This window comes from Lampris incognitus, chromosome 3, assembly GCF_029633865.1.
Source record: "Lampris incognitus isolate fLamInc1 chromosome 3, fLamInc1.hap2, whole genome shotgun sequence".
NCBI classification, from domain to species: Eukaryota; Metazoa; Chordata; class Actinopteri; order Lampriformes; family Lampridae; genus Lampris; species Lampris incognitus.
This window is the reverse complement of record NC_079213.1, coordinates 103700788-103716363: the sequence shown is the minus strand read 5'-3', so window position 1 is coordinate 103716363 and position 15576 is coordinate 103700788. Positions and strand designations below refer to the sequence as shown.

At 45.2% G+C, this 15576-nt stretch overlaps 1 protein-coding gene and 1 non-coding gene across 2 annotated transcripts in view; both read left to right on the top strand.

The window, feature by feature from the left end:
• Positions 1 to 7712, top strand: part of lrrc15 (leucine rich repeat containing 15) — an 8598-nt gene extending 886 nt beyond the window's left edge. Inside the window, exon 2 of the mRNA XM_056276097.1 lies at positions 4397 to 7712. Within this exon, the coding sequence (XP_056132072.1) occupies positions 4404 to 6122 (1719 nt within the window). The 5' untranslated portion in view covers positions 4397 to 4403 and the 3' untranslated portion in view covers positions 6123 to 7712. The remainder of the gene's footprint in view (positions 1 to 4396) is intronic.
• On the top strand, positions 2978 to 3049 carry trnap-ugg (transfer RNA proline (anticodon UGG)). Its single transcript has one exon. It is a non-coding gene; the product is annotated as a tRNA-Pro (tRNA).
• Positions 7713 to 15576: the final 7864 nt, after the last annotated feature.

Below are 15576 nucleotides of genomic sequence, written 5' to 3'. Positions count from 1 at the left end.
TTTGCCTCCTTCGCTGCTCGAGACAACAGATGCTGTCGCTGGCGCAGTGGGATTCTAGTCTGCTTAATTCGTGCCTGACAACCAGAAACAAAGTATTGTGCAGCCCTGTCTATTAGTCTGAGATTGCAGGTCTTCTTAAAAAGCGGAAGTCATCTTTGAGCCAACCCAACTGTTTCTCAATAAAGAGAGAGAACAGGGAAGCGAGGATAATCCTATAACCAACTGTAAAGGAGTTGCTTCAACACACATCCTTACCTTGCTCCTCTTCCTCTTTGAGAAGGGAGAAGGACAAGGAGGAAAAAAATGCTCGATGTAGAAAATGGCGGTAGCAATAGCAATACTTATAGTGGTAGTTGTACTGGTGGTAGTAGTAGTAGTAATAGCATTATCAATAGAAGCGTCATTAGTAACAATAAGTCATTAGTAACAATAATAGTAACAGTAGTTATAATATTAGTGACAGCAGCAGCTGTAATAATTTAAGTAAGCTTAAACGTTATCATCAAAGTAGCAGCAGTAAAAGTAGTAGTTGTATTAGTAGTATTAGTAGTAGTTATACTAATAGTGATAGTAGCAGTAACAGAAACATCGGAGTTTTAGTTGGTGTTAGTAGCAATACTAATAGTAGCATTAATACTAACATTGATGTTTGCAGTAGTAGTATCATTAAATACAGAGACACTAAAAGAGGAAGTGGTAGTATTAATATTAGTAGTAGCAGCAGTAGTGGTAATGGTAGTACTTAATACTAATAGTAGTTATAGTAGTGGTAATAATACAAATAGTAGTAGTATTAACAGAATTATTATTATTACTGTTATCATTAGTAGTAGTAGTAGTAGTAGTAGTAGTAGTAGTAGTAGTAGTAGTAGTAGTAGTGGTAGCAGTATTGTGCATGGGGGGGGCAGTAAGGGGCTGAGAGTTGCATTTCAGTGGTTTCCTATGACTGCTGCTCCAGTAACATTTTAATGGCAATGCCCACATTTGACAGGGGCAAACCAGTAGTTCTCCTCCCCTCTTTCAACAAACAGCTGTCATTACAAAATGTACTGAGCACCGAACTGAACATGTGTGAAACAGAAGGTTTCATTTTGTGCTGCTTTTTTTGTTTGAGGTTCAAAACAACAGAGCAGAAAGAAAAGCCGATCCCTCTGCAGCTGAACTCTGTGGAGGGATGTATTGTCCTCTTCAATGAACCTACTCCCAAGATCTACTCCAAGACCACGTCTGCAGCCAAATAACCCACAGAAACCAGCTGACAAAACACCGTCACCAGCCTGCAACACTGACTTTAAATGCCCAAGCTGGATTTGTTTGGAGAGAACACCAAGCAGATCCTTCTGCTGGTGCAAGTCTGTATCAGGCTCCCTCTCGCTCTCTGTCTCACTCTCTCTCTGTCTCACTCTCTCTCTGTCTCACTCTCTCTCCCTCTCTCTCTCTGTCTCACTCTCTCTCTCTCTGTCTCACTCTCCCCCCCTCTCTCTCTGTCTCACTCTCTCTCTGTCTCACTCTCTCTCTCTCTGTCTCACTCTCTCTCCCTCTCTCTCTCTGTCTCACTCTCTCTCTCTCTGTCTCACTCTCTCTCTGTCTCACTCTCTCTCCCTCTCTCTCTCTGTCTCACTCTCTCTCTGTCTCACTCACTCTCTCTCCCTCTCTCTCTCTGTCTCACTCTCTCACACACACACACACACACACACACACACACACACACACACACACACACACACACACACACACACACACACACACACACACACACACAATCTTTTGAGCTGCGATGCAACAATTCACCAGAAATAAATTCTTTTCTGGGTTCACACCCTACGTATGTCCATTGTCACTGAGATCATACGTAGCAGTTTTGGGATTCAATTAAAAACAAGCAAACTTGCTACCACCTTACATTAAGCCACACGTCATGTAGGGTTCATAGCTGGTCGATGCACACTGTGACAAAGTGGGTGAGAACGCACCATTTGTCCCACCAGTCTTAACCATTACGAGGTGCTGGCTGTCCCTGCCACAGTGGTGCGGCCTAAAGCCAGGCGCTGCTGATCAACTCCAGCAGTATTTAAGCAGCAGCTTTGGAGTCGTTAGTGGGGCACGACGTCAGGGTGTAGATGTGTGCATGTCATGTTAATTTCAGTTCAACTGTAATGAGTTGAGTTCTGCCCATTTGATGTTAATTTAAGCTCAATTATTGGGAGTTGAGTTGTGCTCAGTTAAGTTGAGTTAACTGTTCAACTTTTGCTTTTGCTTTGTCCATATTCTGTTGTTTCACATGCAGCTACGCCCTGTAAGTAAATCATCTTTATCTAACGGAAAGAGTCAGGTTTCCTCCGGGGGCTCCGGTTTCCTCCCACAGTCCAAAGACATGTAGATCAGGTGAATCGGCCGTACTGACTTGCCCCTAGGTATGAATGTATGTGTGTGTGATGGCCTGGCGGCCTGTCCAGGGTGTCTCCCCGCCTGCCGTCCAGTGACTGCCGGGATAGGCTCCAGCATCCCCGCCACCCTGAGAGCAGGATGAGCGATTCGGATAATGGATGGATGGATGGACGGAAACAGTTTTGAGTTTGCCTCCTACATTTTAGCCACTCAGGCCAAGCTCCTCCCCCCCCCCCACACAGTCATAACAAGATGTTATAACACACCGATAAATACACTTTGGTTGCCAGTTGGGAACTCACTTTTTATCAGTCAAGAGTCTCCATAGACATTCTTTCAGAAATCAAGGGACCGGCGAGGACTGCCGATCCATTCTTAGCACGTGACGCACAAATGACACGACTTACAAATGTCACGTGATACATATGCAAAAGGCCCACTTTTGTTCAGTTGCAACAGCAACTGCAGTGACGGCGGTTGAGTTTAGTGTTTATGGTTAGGTCGTGGTTAAGGTTAAGTAGCAGTTAAGTGGTTTCTGAGAGAATATCTACTGCAACTACACGTCGGTTCCCAACCTGGCAACCCACGTGGCTCGTTGGTCTAGGGGTATGATTCTCGCTTTGGGTGCGAGAGGTCCCGGGTTCAAATCCCGGACGAGCCCATGCTTTTAGACCCCAGGCGCGGCACGGCGGCTGCCCACTGCTCCCATAGCTACAGGATGTAGAGAAAGAATTGGCCCACAAGGAATAAAAGTAGTAAAAAAAAAAGTATTTTGTTAATGTGTTATAACATCTTATCACTGATTTGTAATATATTAATGAATTAGTTATTAACCATAATATGGAGCTTTCATTAATATTCATTAATATGGACTATAGAGCTGCCAGGGAGGAGGAGAAGAGGAAGTCAAAGAGGAGGTTTATGGATGTGGTGAGGAAGGACATGCGGGTGGCTGAGGAAGATGCAGAGGACAGGGAGAGATGGAAACGGATGATCCGCTGTGGCGCCCCCTAACGGGAGCAGCCGAAAGTAGTAGTAGTAGCAGTTATTAACCATTAATAAAGCCAATAGCAACCACTTGTAAATCCTTCATAATGTATGCCTTAATGTAAAGTGCTAACAAAAGCTTTTTGGATCTTCACTGTCTTTCATCACTGCTAAGCATAAATGATAAACAGATGGCTCGTAAGGTCGGCGTGGTGATACTACGACCAACTTTGTGGCCAGTGTAGAAGGGCAAGGTTAACCCCCAGCTAACTAAGTGAGATGCAGTGTGCAAAACCTTTTTTTTCCATTCACAAACAATGAATAAGCTTCTTCACATCAAGATTATCTAGAAATTTAATTATCCTATTATCAGTTATCTTTCCATTCCGGCAGAGGACTGAAACAGGAACCACAGACCAGCTTCTCTTCCTTTTCCACCCTGGAAACAGAAAACTTCAATGCATCAAATTTGTGGTGCAGACAACGCATCACATCATGCTTAATTTTTCTCCAAATTATTGTCACGAGTACAGCGGGCTAGTGTTCTTCACGCAAATACCCTAGCAAGAGAATCTGGAAAGCAAAATGACTTCTGGGTCATTAAGCTATAGAAGCAGATCTTTTCCTTTTAGTTTTCTGTGTTTGAACAGCGGCAGTCATTCTTAATGGGCAGCTGTTAAGTGTTTTCATTGCTCAATATTCATTCTTACAGCCACTATTGTTCATAGTGCTATATAAGTTTAATTTATCATTATTATTATATCAACAATACTGTTCATCTTTTTTGAGAAAATAGTTTATCATATACTTTTTTACCATCTATTCCTTCTTATGTTACTCTTGTGCTGCCTTTTACATTTTCTTCAGATTTTTTTAATACCACTGTTTGCTTTTATGCAATTGCTGAAGTGCTTTTCCAGCTTATCTTCCTTTTAAAAAGTGCTGTAAAGGTAAAGTTTATGATTATGATTATGATGACTACCTGGCTGAAAAGCTAACAAAACTCTCTGTCCTTCTGCAGGGTAATAATGGACCTGTCAATCATGCTTCACTTGTTCCTCCTCCTCTGTTCCCTCATCACTGTCCTGTGGGCATGTCCAGATAGATGTCTGTGCCGTGAAAACAAAATTCTCTGCAACAGCATCTCAGACTTCCCCACTGCTGTTCCCTCCTCCACCACTACTTTTTACATCGCCAATGCCAATATCTATTCTTTGAAACCTGAGGACATGACTGACTTTGCTAATGCCCTTAACATGTTTGTGGTCAGAAACACTGTGTTGAGAGAGGTGCGCCCTGGCACTTTTGATTCCACCATTAACTTAGGCGCCTTGGGATTTACCAGCAATGAGCTGCAAGATGTTCCCGAGGATTTGTTCCAGAACCTTCTAAAACTGGAGTCTCTGACTCTGAACAGCAACCAGCTCCTGGTGCTCCGCCCACGCTGGTTTTCCTCCCTGTCTGCCCTCAAAACCCTTGACCTGGGCAAGAATCTTTTCACTTCCATACCCGTGGAGACTTTTCATCCCCTGACTGATCTCCAGTACCTCACCTTGGCCGGGAACAATATCAGCCAGCTTTCCAGGGATACCTTCAAGGGTCTTACCAAGCTGAAGACCTTGCGCCTTAACAAAAACTCCATAGGGGAAATCCCTGCTGGCACATTGGATGACCTCGTAGACCTGGACGAGCTGTCCCTCCATGACAATCTGATAACTCACCTCCACCCAAAACTGTTCTCCAAAACCCAAAACCTTCAGAAGCTTTTCCTTTCTCATAACCAACTCAAAGTTCTTCCGGAAGGGATCTTCCTTCACCTTCCCAAGCTGGCCCAAATCTCCCTGTATGAAAACCAGCTGGAAAGTCTGTTGCCAGGAGTGTTTGGGCCCATGGCCCTGAACCAGTTGTGGCTTTACGATAACAAGCTGAGCCGTCTTGAAGACAACACTTTCTGGAACCTGACCCAGCTGCATCTGCTTGTACTCAGCCGCAACCAGATTAGCTACGTATCTTCGGAGGCCTTCAGAGGGTTGGAACAAGTCGGCGAGGTATCCCTCCACACAAACTTTTTAACAACCCTGGAGGCTGGCACTTTCAAATATCTCCCCAACCTGGTCAACATTTCCTTGGAGCACAATTTCATTAGCACCCTCCCATCAGGCTTCCTCCAGGGTCTGAACCACCTGGGCCAGATGGACCTGCGAAACAACTCTCTTCCCAACCTGCCTCAGAACATCCTGGAGGAACTCACCATGGTGAAGGAGGTACTCCTGCAGCAGAACCCTTGGAGGTGTGACCAAGACATCCTGCCACTGAGGGACTGGATGATACAGTACCCTTCCAAAGTAAACCACAGCCTGGTCGTGTGCAATACGCCCTCCAACCTGAGCGGTGAGGTAATCGCCCTGCTGACGGATGAGGATCTGATGCCTCTAAGCTCGACGAAAGAGCCTACACCCACCACGACAGAGAAAAGGAGAAAACCAAACACGCCTTCACCGACCAAGAGGAGCACCGCCTCCCCTGCTGTTGAGGCCACACCCACATCAGGGCAGGGCGAGGACACCAGTGGTGGACCGGTGGTTGAAGGGGCGGAGTCAAAGGGCACCCTGATCCTCATCATCGTCATTGCTGTGGTATGTACCCTCATCATCTGCAGCATCATTGGCTGCTGTGTGTGCTGGAGGAGGAATAAGAGAGGTAGCCGAAATCTCGGCCGCAGAAACAAGAACAACTCTGTGCTCTAGACCAGACCACCTAAACATTAGCCAACACGAGAGCGTCTTTTAAGCCAACGGAAACTATCCTCTGATTACTGTGGCTAAGCATAATTAGAACTGTGGTTCGTCTGAAAACTGGGGGAGCCTGGAAAATCTTTTTTATAAGGCCTAAAAGGTAATGTTTTTGTAGTGATGACTCCAGCAGCCAACACAGGAACCAACTAGTACAGCACTATGCAGAAGTGCTTATCAGAACACAGAAGGGGAAAAAAGACTTCCTTTTGATTAGTTATGATGTTAGAATCAAATTTACCATGCCACACTAAGGAGGTTGTTATGCAAATTCACTGTGTCCTGAGGCTCAAATGTTTTTTTAAAAAAAGTTTTTTTACAATGGACCAAAAAGGATAAAAAGTATATCCAATGGAAATATAGCTCCCTAAAGGCAGTGAGACTCAGTTGGATATAATGTGAACAACTGAACACTTACGAGAATCTACTCTTAAATGTTTTTAAATTGGATTGCCTTTAACATAATTGAGACTGTATTCAGCATACTGTTCCACGATGATATAATATTCCAGTCTTACAACAATTTTTCTTTCAATATTAGCACATTAAAATGTTAACTGGATAATTTGATTGTGATGACCACTTTTCAGTGCAAAAGACAGTAGCTCTAGAAAACAGTTTAACTCTGGCTCAGTGGCTGTTTCATAAATCGCCTGTCTTTTCCATGATACAATATGATATATCATTCAACATTACATTGAAAGTACTGATATTATTTAAATAAAAGCACTATGTTAAGTAGCGGTATTGTCAGATTGTGTTAACTGGTGGATTAATCGTGCTATTGCTAAAATACCTTCTAACATAGGATGATATGACCTTCCCACACTGCATAACACGATGCAGACGGATGTAAGAAGAGCTGTTTGATATCAAGTCACGCTTCGTAGCCACATCAGGACCAGAGATTTACTGGAAGGTGAAGCCACGGACCATTATAGGGTGAATAAAAGCGATGGAGATAATTCAAAGGGCTACAATTCTGTGGTTCTGGGTCCGTATTTGGTAACCGAGATCTCTGGCTAAAGCCCATGGTTTGCTGCATATGGTGGGGAGAGGGTAACCACCAAAGCCTTCTCAAGTCCACTGAAAACCAGACATGATAAATGAAACTCTGAAGGATAGTAGTTTAACATTAAGAAAGTATGATACATTTGGTCTTATTAGCTAACACAATAATTAGTAAAACCAGTTGGGGTCACAAGAAAACTTACCCTGAAAATTTTGGTCCCCTAAAAAAAAGTTTGAAAACCACTGGTTTGAATCTTTATAGTTTCAATTAACATATAATTATTACACCAAGTCCGTATTGGGCCTACAGACGTTGTTATGTAGAATTTACCTATTTTTGAATTGGCAATATACTTGCCACCCTATCCAAAAATTGTCACATGGATTTAACTTAACAAGTTTTGCCTCTCACACGGTGCACCAGTTTCATGCAAGCCCAAAAGGACGACTGAAGCAGTTTTGCACAGCCAGATGAACAGAAGATGAACCAGCAGCTCTGTTTAAGAGCAAACATATAAAATGTGAAAAATAAAGGAGTCTGTATCAAATGTTGTCAAAATCCTTTCAAACTCTTAGAAAACTGTTGAAATGTTTACAGAAAAATGACGTACATGTACATGCATGTTTCCAGATCTGTCCATCCATCCATTATCCAAACCGCTTATCCCAACTGGGGTCGCGGGGCTACTGGAGCCTATCCCAGCAGTCATTGGGTGGCAGGCGGGGAGACAGGTCGCCAGTCCATCACAGGGCCCACACACACAGTCACATCTAGGGACAATTTAGTACAACTGATTCACCTGACCTACATGTCTTTGGACTGTGGGAGGAAACCAGAGCACCCGGAGGAAACCCACGGGGAGAACATGCAAACTCCACACAAAGGACGACCAGGGACGACCCCCGAGGATGGACAACCCCAGGGTTCGAACCCAGGACCTTCTTGCTGCGAGGCGACCAATGCGCCACCGTGCGCCACCGTGCGCCATGTTTTTAGATATATGATGTAATATAATATGACGTGGATTACAAAAATCAAGCTTCCCAACATCCCTAGTGAACATGTGCTCATGTTTTTCCCAATTCCATATTTACAGCCAAGACTCATGTTATGATGATAGGGTTTGTGGAATGACTGGGGAAAAAAAGAAAAAAAAACATGCACAATGAACTGAAATTCACTTGCAGGCAGAGTACATTGATTTCAAAAATGGCAGACAGCCTTCAGATAACTATAGACTAGCCTCGTCAAAGTAACACCCACTCTGAATGAGGTCACTGGGCGTCATCAGTGATGATCAGCCTCATAGATATGGGTTAGAAGGGGTTTGCTACACCTTCTAGTGGGTTCAGAAGGCCGCGGTTGGAAGCGGGTGAAAGTAATGCATGTTTATATGAGAATTTTCATCTATCCTCTGCTATTTGTCGCAGGTCCAGTTGTACACATTACAGGTAATACAACACATGGCAATACGATGGTACATTTTCATTGGGCAGGTATCGGGAACAAATCTTGACGTTATTATACTGCATCTTGTTGAAGATTTCCCAGCCGTACCTTGGGCTGAGAACGTGCTTCTGATAATGGGATAATGTGTGTGTGTGTGTGTGTGTGTGTGTGTGTGTGTGTGTGTGTGTGTGTGTGTGTGTGTATGTATATGTATGTATGTATATATATATATATACACGTGTGTGTGTTTGTGTGTCTAATGGTACACATTACAGTCTCAAATTTGCGTGCGTACTTTAACCGCCTACAGTTTTCTTCTGAAAGACTGCCATCTAGTGTATACACCTCGTCACATGTTTGGATGGTAACTTAATCGTGCTGTTGCTAAAATACCTTCTTCTTTTTTGTTTTGAGGCAATTTCCAGGAGTGGCCATGGCCATCACCCAAATGTGAGCTGGAGACAAACAGCAGAAAAAGTTCTGTTCAGGATATGACTGAAGCCACTTTTCCTCATGTTGTTCCAGCAGGCTGAGTCGGCTTGTGTGTGTGTGTGTGTGTGTGTGTGTGTGTGTGTGTGTGTGTTAATTTGGTCAAGTTCACACTCGGTCCAGCTATTACGGAGTGACAACTGGTAGTAATGAGTCCTGTTGGAAACAGGAAGTGACAATCAACGTTCCCTCTAATACTTTCAGATCAGAGCTCGGCTGATGTGTGTGTGTGTGTGTGTGTGTGTGTGTGTGTGTGTGTGGGCGGGGAAGGGCGTTTCCCGCCGGTACTTGGTGTGCAGCAGTAATGAAGGGCTCGGTGCGTTCATGTCGCGCTGCAGAACCTCCGGGTGTGTCTGTTGGCATAAGAACTTCCGGTACAACCGGACGCTTACGTCCTACTGACTCACTAGTTAGCTGCTAGCTTATCCGTCCCGAATCTTAATGTCGCCCGTGAGTGTGTGTGTGTGTGTGTGTGTGTGTGTGTGTGTCTGTATGTTGGCAACAAGTACCGTGGAAAGAATCCGTCTCTCAAAAGGGTTTTGAACGTTTAACACTGATGCAGGACGAGTGTGACGGCTCATGTGATCTTCATCACGTTCATCAGTCCGTCTAAAATGAAGAAGACGCGGCCAGTGAAAAGCCACTCTGACTCGGTAACCACGTCCAGTGCCCGCGTACTTTCCAGACTCTTCTAAAGTCTCCACACATGAGACAATACAGTGTCTCATGTCTCATCAGTCGAACGATGACATCTTACGCACCCAGACTGCTGTACAGCGCCCCCTGTAGGTTTCATTCCACTTCAAAACACTGGCAGCGCCGGCAGACTGTGATTCACCCTGGATGCTGAGACAAATTCTTCTTAAATTCACAGGCAGATTTTCTCTTTTGTTTTGCTGCATTCTCTCCCAGAGGATCAGGGATCAGGAACAAGTTATCGTCACTTCTATCATGTACTTGCGTACACAAAAGAAACAAAATTTTGTTTCACCCAGCCCACAGCAGTGCAACACAAACGATAAGAACACATATCCAAAATTTACAAAAACGACACCACTAAAAACGTACAAAAACAGAGCGAACAAAGGGGGAAAAAAACCCCAAAACAGTTAACAACACAGTCCACTCACTCACTTTCACTGTGCAGGAGAACGAAGGCCAGCCAGGAGGCCAGCCAGGATGCCTGCCGGAACTGCCGGTCTGCATGGGCTAGCAGTTAGCTTAGCCTGCCCCGCTTCTGCATCCTGTCAGACCGCCCTCGGTGCTTCCTCTTCGCGCACAGCTCCAGGCAGGGCCGTGGTCCCTGGGCCCATCGGGCGCAGCACACCAGGGTCCCACAGCCAATCCAATGACAGCTCTCCCAGCCAGACACCCTCGACACACCTCCCCCGCACCCCTCACAACAACACAAATGCAGACGCAGACAAAAACACTGCACAGTCGACGCTAGGCTAGGCCGCCGCCGGACTGCCTCGGTGTTTCCTCTCGGGTGCAGCTCTGAGCATGGCTGTGGTCCCTGGGCCCACAGGGCGCAGCAGACCAAGCTCTCTCAGCCGAACGCCAGCTCTCCCAGCCATTTAACGGAAAAAAAAATCGAAGATCAAAATAAAAACTTCACACGACAACACGAACTTAGACGCGGGTGTAGATGTGGACAAAGACGCTGCGTAGTCGTACTGGGTGAAGCCGTGGCAAACGTGAGTCCGCGCCGCCATCTTCCCACACACTGGACCTTCTTCAGCTTCTCCCAGTGGAGATGAACCCAAATGGAAGGGCTGCCGACATATCTGTTAGCGCTGGAGATTAGCTTCACACCGGCGTGCTGTGCAAGGTTTACGTTCAGAACGAATACTACATCACTACAAACTGACTGACAGTACTGCAGATAGAGCAGGGGGCCTTCTACTCATTCATACAAGCAAACGCTCTCGGCCTCCTACATACGTTTGTGCAGGGTTGCCAAGTTTGGCTACCTGGCTGGAGTGAGATTGCGACGCCATGGGCATAGTCACGTGTGTGCACATGTAATCATGTGCACATATTTGGACTCAAATCACCAATCAGGGTTTAGAAAAGTATGCGGCTGACACACGTGGCTGGAGCTCAGATCTGATGTTTAACGATGTAGCCCGACTACGCAACCCCGACCCTGAGACTTCCACCCAGGGAAAGAAATACCCACAATTTCACAATACTAGGCATGCACTAACCCAATAAAGGGTACACAGGTTTGTTTACTGATGAAAGTAAAAGACAAGTTTCCAATATCAATACTGCAGTGTTTTATCACAAGTTAAAAAAGGCAATCACACTGGTTTGAGGGGAGAGGAGAATCAGAAGAGCAGCAAGAACCAGAAATAAACAAAAAGGAAACCAATAAAACACAAGAACCTATCCTGTCTGTGAATGTTCTCATTCATCCGGGTCATGGTTATCCAAAGGAGTTGAATCAAGTCCAACTGGACTTGGTATATATACCAAGTCCAGTTGCACTTGGTATTGCACTTGGTATATATACCAAGTCCACTTGATTCAACTCCTTTGAAGAACCTATCCTACTACCCCCCCCCCCCCACACACACACACAGTAGCAGTAACATCAGCAGCTGTAGTAGTGATAGCAGTTAAAATGCTAGTTTTAGTTGGGGTTAGCAGTAATGCTAATAGCAGTATTAATACTAGTATTAATAGTCACAATAGTAATAACATTAACTAACAGAAGTGGTAGTATTTACTATATTAGGAGTAGCAGTAGTAGTGAAGGAATATTGTTCGTGGAGAGAAGAGGAATGAAAGTCAGTAGGAGCAGGACAGAATAGCTATGCGTGAATGAGAGGGAGGACAGTGGGATGGTCAGGATGCAAGGAGTGGAGGTGACGAAGGCATGTGAGTTTAAATACTTGCGGTCAACAGTCCAAAGTAACGGGGAGTGCAGAAGAGAGGTGGAGAAGAGAGTGCAGGCAGGGTGGAGTGGGTGGAGAAGAGTGTCAGGAGTGATTTGTGACAGAAGGGTACCAGCAAGAGTTAAAGGGAAGGTTTACAAGATGGTTGTGAGACCAGCTATGTTATATGGTTTGGAGACAGTGGCACTGATGAAAAGACAGGAGGAGGAGCTGGAGGTGGAGGTGGCAGAGCTGAAGATGCTAAGATTTTCACTGGGAGTGATGAAGAAGGACAGGATTAGGAACGAGTATATTATACCTCTTTCACAAAACCCACGAACATCCGCCGTGGTGGTCCATGTTGCATTGACCAAAGATGGATGTTAGCAGGTTTTTTTGGCCTGTGTGAAAGGGGTATTAGAGAGACAGCTCAGGTTGGACGGTTTGGAGACAAAACAAGAGAGGCAAGATGGAGATGGTTTGGACATGTGTGGAGGAGAGATGCTGGGTATACTGGGAGAAGGATGCTGAATATGGAGCTGCCAGGGAAGAGGAGAAGAGGAAGGCCAAAGAGGAGGTTTATGGATGTGGTGAGGGAGGACATGCAGGTGGCTGGTGTGACAGAGGAAGACGCAGAGGACAGGACGAGATGGAAACGGATGATCCGCTGTGGCGCCCCCTAATGGGAGCAGCCGAAAGTAGTAGTAGTAGATAGTGTATGTATGTGTGTGTGTGTGTGTATATGTGTATATATATATATTTTTTTCTGGATACTGTCAATGGTGTTGATAAAAGTACTAAACTAATGAGGAGCAGAATACCAATATAGATGTAGGAAACAAAATTTTTAATGCAAAAAACTTTTAATTGTATTAAACGTTTTTTCTAGTGTGTGTGTGTGTGTGTGTGTGTGTGTGTGTATGTATATGTATATATATATGTATATACGTATATATATTGACAGCTGACAGCTTACGGCATGAAACAGGCTTGTACTGTCTCATAGAGAATGTACTTGACTCACTGGATTTTATATATATATATATATATATATATATATATATATATATATATATATATATATATATATATGTCCATCCATTATCTGAACAGCTTATCCTGCTCTCAGGGTCGTGGGGTTATATAGGGGCAGCATGGCTCAGGAGGTAGAATAGGTCGTCTAGTAATCGGAAGGTCACTGGTTCGATCCCCGGCTGAACCCCTAACTTCTCCTGATGATCAGGGTGGAGCCTTGCATGGCAGCCTCCACCATCAGAGTATGAATGTGTGTGTATGTGAGGCGTACACTGTAAAGTGCTTTCAGAGGTTAGTAGACTAGAAAAGTGCTTTATAAATGCAGTCCATTTATCATTTAGAGTGGTGGTGGTAATAATACAAATAGTGGTAGCAGCAGTAGTAGCATTATTGTTATTATCATCATCAGTAGTAGTAGTAGTTGTGGTAGTGGCAGTAGTGGCAGCAGTATTGTGCATGGGGGGGGGGGGCAGTAAGGAGCTGAGAGTTGCATTTCAGTGGTTTCCTATGACTCTTGCTGCAGTAACATTTTAATGGCAATGCCCACATTTGTTTTTGGACCCCCCCCTTCTCCCCAATGGTATCCGGCCAATTACCCCACTCTTCCGTCCCAGTCGCTGCTCCACCCTCTCTGCCGATCCAGGGAGGGCTGCAGACTACCACACGCCTCATCCAATACATGAGCTGCTTCTTTTCACCTGGCAGTGAGGAGTTTCACAGGGGGACGTAACGCGTGGAAGGATCATGCTACCCCCCCCTTCCGAACAGGCACCCTGACCGGCCAGAGGAGGCGCTAGTGCAACGACCAGGACACATACCCACATCCGGCTTCCCACCCACATACACGGCCAATTGTGTCTGTAGGGACGCCCGACCAAGCAGGAGGTAACACGGGGATTCGAACCAGCGATCCCTGTGTTGGTCATAGGTAACGGAATAGACCAGTACGCTACCCAGATGCCTGGCAATGCCCACATTTGACAGGGGCAAACCAGTAGTTCTCCTCCCCTCTTTCAACAAACAGCTGCCATTACAAAATGTACTGAGCACCCAACTGAACATGTGTGAAACAGAAGGTTTCATTTTGTGCTGCTTTTTGTTTGTTTGAGGTTCAAAACAACAGAGCAGAAAGAAAAGCTGATCCCTCTGCAGCTGAACTCTGTGGAGGGATGTATTGTCCTCTTCAATGAACCCACTCCCAAGATCTACTCCAAGACCACGTCTGCTGCCAAATAACCCACAGAAACCAGCTGACAAAACACCGTCACCAGCCTGCAACACTGACTTTAAATGCCCAAGCTGGATTTGTTTGGAGAGAACACCAAGCAGATCCTTCTGCTGGTGCAAGTCTGTATCAGGCTCCCTCTCGCTCTCTGTCTGTCTCACTCTCTCTCTCTCTCTCTCTCTCTCTCTCTCTCTCTCTCTCTCTCTGTCTCACTCTCACTCTCTCTCTGTCTCACTCTCTCTCTCTCTCTCTCTCTCTCTCTCTCTCTCTCTCTCTCTCTCTGTCTCACTCTCACTCTCTCTCGTTCTCACTCTCTCTCACTCTCTCTCTCTCTCTCTCTCTCTCTCTCTGTCTCACTCTCACTCTCTCTCTGTCTCTCTGTCTCACTCTCACTCTCTCTCTGTCTCACTCTCTCTCTCTCTCTCTCTCTCTCTCTCTGTCTCACTCTCACTCTCTCTCTGTCTCACTCTCTCTCACTCTCTCTCTCTCTCTCTCTCTCTCTCTCTCTCTCTCTCTCTCTCTCTCTCTCTCTCTCTCTCTCTCTCTCTCTCTCTCTCTCTCATTGTTTCTCTCTCTCTGTCTCACTCTCTCTCTCTGTCTCACTCACTCTCTCATTGTTTCTCTCTCTCTGTCTCACTCTCTCTCTCTGTCTCACTCACTCTCTCATTGTTTCTCTCTCTCTGTCTCACTCTCTCTCTCTGTCTCACTCACTCTCTCTGTTTCTCTCTCTCTGTCTCACTCTCTCTCTCTGTCTCACTCACTCTCTCATTGTTTCTCTCTCTCTGTCTCACTCACTCTCTCTCTCCCTCTCTCATTGTTTCTCTCTCTCTCCCTTGCTCTCTCTCCCTCTCTGTCTCACTCACTCTGTGTGTCTCTCTCTCTTGCTCCCTCTCTCTCGATCTCTCTGTCTCACTCGCTCTGTCTCTCCCTCCACCCTCTCTCGCCATCTCTCCGTTTCTCTCTCTCTGTCTCTCTCTCTCTCCCTGTCAATTCAATTCAATTCAATTCAAAGGGCTTTATTGGCATGAAAGCTTTAAAAACAATGTCGCCAAAGCATCAAAGTGCAACTTGTCCAAGAATTTGGACAGTACACAATAACACTAATAATGAACATTAACACAACATTACACTGAACAATAAAGAAACAATAACACAACAATAACAATAAAGAAAGAGAAGTAAATCAAAAGGTAGAGCAAGAGTTGTGAGCAGACCAAGTACAGACTAAGTAAGTTGTCTTTCTCTCTCTCTCTCTCACACACGCACACACACGCACACACACACACGCACACACACACACACACACACACACACACA